The 9,522-nt window shown below is 36.2% G+C and overlaps 1 protein-coding gene across 5 annotated transcripts; it reads left to right on the top strand.

The window, feature by feature from the left end:
* The first annotated feature begins 2,780 nt into the window (after nucleotides 1-2,780).
* Nucleotides 2,781-8,140, top strand: LOC133717156 (origin of replication complex subunit 5-like). Of its 5 annotated transcripts, none has more exons than XR_009849443.1 (8): nucleotides 2,781-2,910; nucleotides 3,018-3,185; nucleotides 3,979-4,104; nucleotides 4,462-5,306; nucleotides 5,380-5,796; nucleotides 6,285-6,600; nucleotides 6,712-6,836; nucleotides 7,863-8,140. XR_009849443.1 is itself a non-coding variant. In XM_062143816.1 (7 exons), the coding sequence occupies exons 3-7, from the start codon at nucleotides 3,988-3,990 to the stop codon at nucleotides 6,760-6,762; spliced, it is 1,746 nt and encodes a 581-aa protein (XP_061999800.1). In that variant the 5' UTR covers nucleotides 2,781-2,910; nucleotides 3,018-3,185; nucleotides 3,979-3,987; the 3' UTR covers nucleotides 6,763-6,947. The 5 variants fall into 5 exon arrangements, 1 of the variants encoding a protein (XP_061999800.1); XR_009849444.1 differs by lacking the exon at nucleotides 7,863-8,140 and adding an exon at nucleotides 7,001-7,437; XM_062143816.1 differs by lacking the exon at nucleotides 7,863-8,140 and having other exon boundaries at nucleotides 6,712-6,947.
* The last annotated feature ends 1,382 nt before the right edge of the window (nucleotides 8,141-9,522 follow it).

The raw sequence follows: 9,522 nt of genomic DNA, 5'->3' as shown, positions 1-9,522 counted from the left end.
GGTTCGATCTGAGGACAGTGTGGCAGACTTGCTCACTAAGTCATTGCCTAAATTCCACTTTCGAGAAACATGTTGGTAGCATCGTTTACGGAAGTTATCCGAACTCCCATGACCTTAGTCATCAGGGGGAGATGCAGACATCAGGGGGAGATGTCTACATGTATGGTCTCGAAACGTGAAGGGTGTGTTGTGCTCTTTTTCCCCTTCGACCGAGGTTATTTTTATCCCACTGGGTTTTTGTTACTCGGCAAGGTTTTTAACGAGGCAACGAGAGAAGCACCGCGTTTGGACAACACAAGGGGGAGTGTTTAAGGATATCTCTATTTGTGTTTGGCCCAAACTTTAGGTTACTTGACTTAGTGGTAATAGGGTTAAATTAGAAGGATCTAGATTCCTATTCAATGTACGATTACTTTCCTTGTACGATTGAGATTCTATGCATTGTAATCCTCTATATAAAGAGGCCCCTATTATCAATGAGAATACACAGCAAATTCCTCTCAATTTCAGTTTCCCTACAACACTTTCAAGGTTTTCAACTTTTACGACCAAGTTGTTAGTACTAATTGCCTAATTGGTTGCTTTTTATTCTTTATGGTTTGTATTCCACTAATATTGCTTTTTCATATATACTTTACTAGTTTACTTAAGCCTTGTTTTCACTAATAATGTCGCTTTTTACTTAAAGTACTTGAAGTGTGTACTTGTGAAGTACGTGTGATAAAAATTAGTGCTTCTTTTACTCACTGTGACCCATCATAAATCAGAACGCTGCCTTTCATACCCTGTACTCCTGTAGGCTGTAGCTGTAAGAATCGTTGACTGACTTCCAGTGGATACAAAGCTACGAACCACTTTGGTGATTTTATTTATTTATTTTTTTATTAGGAAATGATTGAAATGAATGGAATGACTTGAATATATATGAAAATTAACCGAAAGGTTTAAATGTTTAATTAAATAATCTTCTTCTTTTTTGGCAGAATTTGCTCTATCTTTTGATACACCTCTGTTAATGGCGAAATTGATCAATTACTCTTCATCATTGAGATTTATTTAACTACTAAAAATAGTTTTGAAGGAAGAAGCTTGAAATTGTTTGATGTATAAATTGTCTGTAGGTTATTAAAGATGTTATTTCAGAGTAGAGGCTTAGATGCTGAGATAGTTTAGGGCAGTGCCTCTAGTGACTCTTCAAGATGATGGTGATACATACGCACATTGATATACTGACAGGGTTGCTTATGGTTCAGTTGTTACTATTGTTTGATTTTTTTTTTTTTTGACCGACAAGAACCAGTTATTAAGTAAAAAAGAGAAGAACAAAATGAGAATGGGTGATTTTAGTTGGATCTTTAAATTTGCAATTTGGACATCTTATACTTAGTACACCTCTAACTTAATAACAACTGAACCACCCCATTGAGTGATGAAGCAAAAACTTCTTTGAGATCGAGGAAAAAAAAAAATTACAAAAGGCAATATCAAACCGTGGGCGCCTCCCTGGTATTAGTATTTCCTTACCCATAGTACTAAGGTTTCCATGTCTATTATGCCCTTAGAGAAAGGAATAAATTTATTTAAAAAAAAAAGAACTGAGGGCATAATAGACATTTTGCCGCGACTTTTAGACGGTAAGGACCTATTGGTCTGAAATTTTGAAGTACATGGACTAAACGTGTGAAATTAGAAGGTCAGGGACTGAAGTGTTTTATGGTCAAAAGCTCAAGGACTAAACAGTATTTAGTCCTATATATTTTGTGTATAGATATTTCGAAAATTAAGAATTTTGCGAAAATGTATGGAAAATTTCGGGAAACTCCTGACAGAAATGATATAGCATATGAATTTCGTTTCGGTATTTTAAAATTAAGGAAATTTCGACAGTTTCGGAGAAACTTGAAACCTTGAGCCGGCCAAACGTTGAGAGTGGAAGACCAGCATGGTGACCCTTTGATGATGCCTTCCATGCAGGTGACACCGCTCCACGTGCAAAAGTGATGGAGTCATTCCATGAGCTCATGACTTGATGATTGGGATCATGTATTTGAGCTTTGATGGCTAGCAGTGCCAACCTATCGGTCTCATTTCCTTTGAAGCTTAGATTATATGATATCCAATTTTCTACCCTTTCATTAAATTTACTACTCTAGGTTTTCAAGATTAACCAATTTGCTTCCATAAATTTTCAAAATTAGCTATTTGCTAACACCCTATATTTCAAAATTCATCCAAACATGGATGAATGAATGAATGAACGAATTGACATGATGAAAGGATAGTAATTTGGCTAATTTTGAAAACATAAGGTAGCAAATTGATAGAAATAATACATAGGGTAGCAAATTGGCTAATTGTGAAAACCTAGGGTAGCAAAGTGACACTAAACTTAGGATAGCAAATGAGCTATTATGCATTTTTTTTTTTAGAGACTTAAATTCATTTTTTAGAGCCTCTATTCATACCTCCAAAATTGGCATTTGAACCTCCCAACCTAATAGAGTTGATCAACCTCAGATTCAAAAGTTGTGTTCTGATTGATAATTTGACATGAGTTGACAAAGTCAGCTATTACTTTGAAAATATATCAATTTTGGAAGCATACATAAAAGTTTTATTTATTTATTTATTTTCCCGAATCTGTCCTTTGGGCCTTGTTCATGTCGACGAGCCCAATTGACAATAGTTGGGCTACCTTTAACGCTTAATATAAAGATCCCGCGCTCCACATAAATGGCGGGAAACAAGTTTCTGCATATATTTTTCATTTTCCATTTTCATTTTTAACTCCCAAACTCACCTTGTCAGGGTTTTCAATTCAATATCTATCTACCAAAAACAAAAACAAAAAACAAAAAGACCGCCGCTTTGCTTTCGTTTCTCTGATCCTCCGGCGGACTCGCCGATCAGGTAATCCTCAACCTCTCTGTTTTCCCAATTACCCCATTTCAAACTAATCATTACTTCTAATTAAAGAGGCAATCTTTTCTCAACTGGGTTTTTATGTTTCGGAATAGGTAGATGTAGAGGGGAGACGCGATTGAAAGAGAAAAAAAAAAGAAAAAAGTTTGGGAATTTGTGGGTTTTTCCTGCTCTTGAAACAGAGTTGTGGGAAGGCAAGGGGTTCAGAAGTGAAGGTCTTTGTTTTGGGTTGTTTAGTGTGTCTTTGGTTGCCTTGTCTTAAGGTGAGTGCCTCCTTTAATTTACAATTTTACTTTGATTTGTTTGTTTCTCTGTTTGTTATGCTTGGTTTAAAATCATGGTGTTGCGAAACCAACTTGACTCTGATGTATGTTTTCTATTTTTGTTTTAAGGATGGACTTCTTTTGGTTTTGGTGTTCTGCCGTTTTGTTCTCTATGTTGTATTACTTGATGAAAAGGCCTTCAGTGAGATTGTGGTTGTTAAGTTGAGTGGTGAGAAAGTGTAAATGATTCCTGTGACTCTTTCTATTTGTTTCTGGAAATTGGTTTTTAGTTAACTTTCGATCAGAGAAGATTAATTGGATGCTCAAACCAGTTGTTCATAGTTGAGATTGGTTGGTTTATACCTCGGTTTCTAAATGTTCTTAAATCCTTCGGGATTTCAATTATGTTTGAATCAATGTGTTTTTGTGTTTACATTTCTATTTTAGTTTTCAGTAGAAGGTTCAAAATACGTTTTACCTTTTCTGATTATTTTCTAATTAGAATCCTTTTCGACTTTCATGCTTCTTCATTATCTTCTGGTTTTGCTTTTTCCTTCTGTTATGGATGTCGTTTCCTTTATTCCTATCATTGTTGCAAGTTCTTGCGTGCAATGTCCTTGCAACATTGTTTTCGATAAGTTGATTGTCATTGAGTTTTAATGCTTTTTGGTGATGTATCCACTTTTCAGTGTTGCATTGTTGGTTTGCATTGTGATTCCTTAGGTACTAATTTTATCTTGAAAGTTTCTGTCAGCTTATTCTCATTTATTAGTTTACTGTTTCTTTTGGCCAGAATTCAGACATGGTTAAGGAAGAAAGGCCACAAATTACAAGGAGAGCAACCAGATCCTCCAATTTGGCTAAAAGTGTAGTTGAAGAAACAGATACAAGCAGTCAACACCCAAATGATGCTTCTGCGGTATTCTAATGCATTCATTTCCTTGTCTAATTATTTTTCCTTTCCAGATATTTGATTTCTATTTGATCAGAGATAAGTAGATTTCCTTGTCTTTATATAATGCTCACTAAGGGGGGCTTCAGCTTTTATTTTGGTTCAAGTTCTTTCGCACATTGTTTCCATATTTTCTATCATGTTTGCAAGTTTTCGCATGCAGTATGATTGCAACTTTGTCTTTTATAAGTTGATTTTCTTTGAGGTTCAATGGTTCTTGGTCTTGTTTGTGCTTTTATTGTTGTCGTGCTGGCTTGCATTGTGATACAACAACTAGGACTTACGATTATTCTCACTTATGATCTTAATGTTTCTTTTGGCTAGAGTTCAGACATGGTTAAAGAAGAAAGCCCACAAATCACAAGGAGAACAACCCGATCCTCTGCTTTGGCCAAATGTTCAAACAATGTAGTTGAAGAAACAAAAGCAAATAGTCAGCAGCAACTGACTTTAGATGACCTTGTGATTGGAGAAGAAGGAGAGTCCTTTAGCTTCGCTGATCTGGTGTCTAGTTTTCCTGGTAGAGATAGTCAGATCAAAGAGCTTGTGCACCTTTTGGGTCCGCAGAACTCTCCCATGCTTCCTATATTTATATATGGAGGCTCTTCCACTGGAAAAACTAGTATTGTTCTACAAACATTTAGGCATCTTAAACGACCTATTGTTTACCTAAGCTGCCTTACCTGTTATAATCCTCGAATCTTGTTTGAATCCATATTGAATCAATTGTTCCTTCACCAAAAGAATGCAGAAAATGGTTATTCTAGTGCAAAGCGCTGTGAAAAACCATCTGATTTTGTGAATTTTCTTCGCGAAGCCTTGGTTAGCATTATTGGTAATCCTCAGGGACAAAAGTCAGGATTGAGTAGCAAAAGGTCAGGAAAGGCTAGTGGAAATATGATCTACTTGATTTTTGACAATTTGGAGCGTGTCAAAGAGTGGGACAAAGGTTCTACTGTGTTACCTTTGTTGTTTAATCTCTATGATACTCTGAAAAAGCCCGAGGTCGGTCTTATCTTCATCAGCAATACCTCACCGGATACATATGACTCAAATATGGGTTATGTTGAGCCTAACCCTCTATATCTTCCTGATTATACGGATGATGATCTTGGTCAAATCTTAATGAGAAACCAAGCAAACAAAAAGCTTTATACCTCTTTTCTCAGGTAAGAATATTTTTTGCTACTCTCATCTTTTGCATTATGTATTATCTAATATTGAATCTGTTTTTCTTATTAGTGTTGTACTAAGGCCTTTCAGTAGAATTACCAGACGAGTGGATGAATTGTCTAGTGCCTTTTCACTATTATTCAGAAAATATTGTGAACCTATTACTGATCTTGGGGTTGTTCCCAATGAAGAAATGAAGAGAAAGTTGTTTAGTCAATTTCAGCCCCATATTGCTCCTGCACTGAATGAGATATTTAAGGTTTCAACTCAGCCTCCCGCTGAAGTTGAAGCTAGGGAGAGAAAGCCAAGGGGTAGCACAAGGAAATCCGGAGGTTATGAAGTTGTTGACCGGTTAGATTTTCACATGTCTACTTCTGCCAAGTATCTTCTTATTTCTGCATTCCTTGCTTCAAGAAATCCAGCTACCCTTGATGCATCATTGTTCGATTCTACTGGAGGTTCTAATAATCGAAAACGAAAGAGGAAGTAAGTGTTTTTCCAAAGTACCAGTATTAATATAGTTTATCTGGCTGTAGTTGTAAACTTTCAGGCTGTGACCTGCTACTGAGATAGGATACCAAAATCTAGCTATCATTACAATATCTACCCCTGTAATCTTTTCAATACAAGTCTGACTACTAAGCTAAAATATGTGCTTTTAAGAATGAAAATTAAGCATATCCACCTGCCTTCTACTGTTATAATGTATACCACAGTATAGTTAACAGATGCTTTAGTTTTTCTTTCCATTAGGTTGTGTGCAAGAATCTTTTGTAAAAATTTCTGGTATGAGTTACCATGGGTAAAAATGCTTTAGATTCTTTTTGCCATTGTCTTAAAAAAAAAAAGATAAATAAATAAAAAAGAAAAAACCTTAGCAAGATTTGATCAAGCCAATACCAGTTTAATATCGTTATGATTTTCTTTCACCTGTAGGCGCTGATTTCTTTTAAATAATGCTTCTTCACTATCAGGGTCTCTGAGAAGTCAATGGAACAGAAGGAAACTGCAGAACAGGAATTACTCATGAAGGGCCCCGGAACATTCGCAATGGAGAGGTTACTAGCCATATTCCAGTGTATTACGTCCGTGGCTGAAGATCCACTTGATGATGAGGAACAAGCACAGGATGGGTTAGGAATTCAAGATGGACATTGTGGGCTCATGTCTGATGTGCTCTTACAATTGACTAGTCTCTGTGGTGCAAATTTTATTGTTAAAGGAGGAAGCTGCCCACTGGAGGGCTCAACTCGCTATCGTTCTACAGTTAGTGAAGATATGGCCCTGCAGGTACCTTTTTGTGCCTCTCATATAGAAGTTAAAAAGTGCGTATGGTGTAAGATTGTGAGATAATGAACTCCTTTTGATTTGTCCAACATCTTGCATATACTTGGATTGCAGGTAGCAAGGAGCATTAAGTTTCCTCTCTCAAAGTACTTGTACAGAAGATGATTGCTTAAGAGCAATGGTATCTGCAACATTGTCGTCAACTTATTTTCAAGGATGAAATAGAAGGGTCAGATTGTGTAAGTGATACATCATTTTAAGCTTAATACTTTTATTTTCCATTATAAATTTAAAAACAGAACAAGGATATTTATATGAGACTGCCACTTTACTACTTTGAATAATGAACCTAGAGCATTACTTACGGGTATGATGATAACCCCAAGACTGCTTAGGTTTTCAGGTCAGTTTTGCTACTACCAGGAAATAGCTGAGGAAGCAACAATAATATGAAAGATGTGATGGGGAAATTGGGGTAGATACCACAACTTCAATGTGGGAGGACTTTTAAATTTCTGGGGGGCCTTAAATTCCATCTTAAATGCCATCTTTAGAGAAATGCCGCGTCAATGGTTTATTTCAATGAGTCCAATTGGAAGTGTTGACAAAACTAGAAACAGTTGGAATGAGACAGTTCGAGAGGGCTGACTCTAATAACTTTCTAGGGTCCAGAGTCCTATCCTTAGTGGTCCTTCATGGGAGGTGGATGTACAAATTTTTCTTTGCCCATCAATCTCTAGTGGGAGACCTAATTCTTCTTTGAAATGTGGATTATGAACACTTCACAACAACTATGAGAGCTGTCGACAAGAATCTTAAGTACTTGGAATTTGTTATCAGAAACACAAAGATATACTGATTTTGATGTTTGAACAGCATTATAGTCTTCCTACCTTGACTTTCCCTTATAGCTTTCTAAGCCACCATATCTAATATGATGCTGGACCTAATTAATTTATTCTTTTGTTCAACTACTTTATTTATTTCATTAGGAGTGTCTGTAGCTATCTAATTTATTAACAAATGGGGAAGTTTTGATTTCTTCTGGGATGTCTCAATCCAAGCCATTCATTTGGAAATTACAATAGTTTACTTTACGTCTTTACCTGTTTGGATAGAAAACACAGAAGCATGCAATTAGTTCACCCAGAAAAAGAAGTTCGTCAGAAGCAAATGGGTTTTGACTGAGATGATTCTTTAGATGATTTTGTATTATGAGTATTATAATAGAAAGCACAAACTTATTTGCAGTGTGTATTTTTTAGGGAAAGCCTTGAAGGAGCTTAATTGTATGATTCAGCACCAAATTACTCTATTTTACTGGAGCTCAGGGATGAAAAGAGAAGGAACTGTTTTGACCAGAGAACTATTAAATGTGTTCTTGCAATTTTAGAGACCAGATTATGGAATGGGAAAAGCATCAGTCAATTATTTTTCTCATGCAATGTGCTCAATGAGAAGATGAGAAAAAAACTAAAATAAGATGTAATTTAATTCCTTCAGCACAAAGTGTCGGTGTGTATAAATTTTGGAACTATAGGCAAGCATAGTCAAAAGTTAGCTTGATTTCTTTATTACAAATTCATTCTCTGTCTTCTTCTGTGTCTTATAGCAAAGTGAGTGTTCATCTACCTTCATTGACCCTACACAGAAATTTTGTTTTAAACTAGTTCAAGGGTAGGATATGTTAAACATTAAGTTCTCGAAACACTATGTACAAGATAAAAATGCACTATACATACCAAGGAAGTGACAAAGTCAACAATTTTTTTAGCACCAAAAGGCAAAACCGAATTGGTGACTTAATCTATTATTGTGGAGAAAAATATTATTAAATCAATAGCTAGTTAGACAAAATTCAAATACACATTAACAAGTTTAAATGTTCTTAGATGGAGTAGTAGAGCGACCCATAGTATGTCTTGCTAGATTTGTTGTTCATGATGGTAGTATCTCTTTTTGTATTGATGTAGGACTTCGATCGCTTATGTCAAATCTTGCTCAAAATATGTTCTTCTCTAAAACAAGCCTAAATGAGTTATGGTTATTGCTAAACAAATAATTCGGTCTTAACGTGATAAACGTATTGTGATTGTTTTTCTCAAGTAAATCTCGAAGTTATTTCTGTTTATTGATAGGGTATTTTATGCATTTTCTTCTCCAAGTAAAATGGTTCTTTCTTGAATATAGTAGCATCTAGAAATGAACGAGTAGGTATAACTAGAGGTTGTATGATGCTTTATGTTTGGACCATTTTAGTACTTAGTTAAGTTCAAGTCCCTCATTCAACATCTTACAAGTTTACACATATGTAGTAAGGCATCTCTTTTGATACATTAATCTACCAATATATTAGTTGTACACTACCCGATGTTATAATAAACCAATTTCTCATGTAATATTTATCATACACTTTTGAAGAGCATTCACAAGCTAAACTAAACCCTAGGAGAGTTTTTCTCTCAACCTAGTCTTCTACGGCACCCAAAGCCTCCTTCCCTAGCCTCTAGCCTCTTGCTATTGCTTCCTCCTTTCCATGGCCTCCATAGATGCCGACACAGCAAGCTTTGCTGCTCCTCTTTCTCTTGCAACGGGTGGTAGTGCCCCAGATCTGGGAAAGATTGGCGGTGGTCCTGTGTGCAGGTCCTCCCAATCTTTTCTACTTGGCAAACCTTTGATCGCGGATGACAATGATGTGCCTCTTGTCACTCTGAAGAAGAAGACGGGTAGACCGCCAGAAGTCAGAACAAGAGCCAACGTCCCAGTAACTGCAATTGGAGGTTCGGTTTCTAGCCCTAGACATAAGAGCAAAGGAAAGCCTTTTAGGCTTTCCTGGTCTCTTGCCTACCACTTGAAATTGGGTCTTCTATTACTTTCTTCTTAGTTTACTCTAGTTGTACACCAATTGAGGTCTCTAGGCGACTA

This window comes from Rosa rugosa, chromosome 6 (genome assembly GCF_958449725.1).
Source record: "Rosa rugosa chromosome 6, drRosRugo1.1, whole genome shotgun sequence".
Classification (NCBI taxonomy): domain Eukaryota; kingdom Viridiplantae; phylum Streptophyta; class Magnoliopsida; order Rosales; family Rosaceae; genus Rosa; species Rosa rugosa.
Note: the sequence above shows the minus strand (reverse complement) of the source record. Positions and strands in the feature narration are given on the sequence as shown.

Excerpts from the sequence above, each read along its gene's own strand:
- LOC133717156 (XM_062143816.1), top strand. The coding sequence starts at position 3,988 with ATGGTTAAGGAAGAAAGGCCACAAATTACAAGGAGAGCAACCAGATCC. Across the intron at positions 4,105-4,461 it reads ACCCAAATGATGCTTCTGCG|AGTTCAGACATGGTTAAAGA; the intron begins GTATTCTAATGC and ends TCTTTTGGCTAG. Across the intron at positions 5,797-6,284 it reads AATCGAAAACGAAAGAGGAA|GGTCTCTGAGAAGTCAATGG; the intron begins GTAAGTGTTTTT and ends CTTCACTATCAG.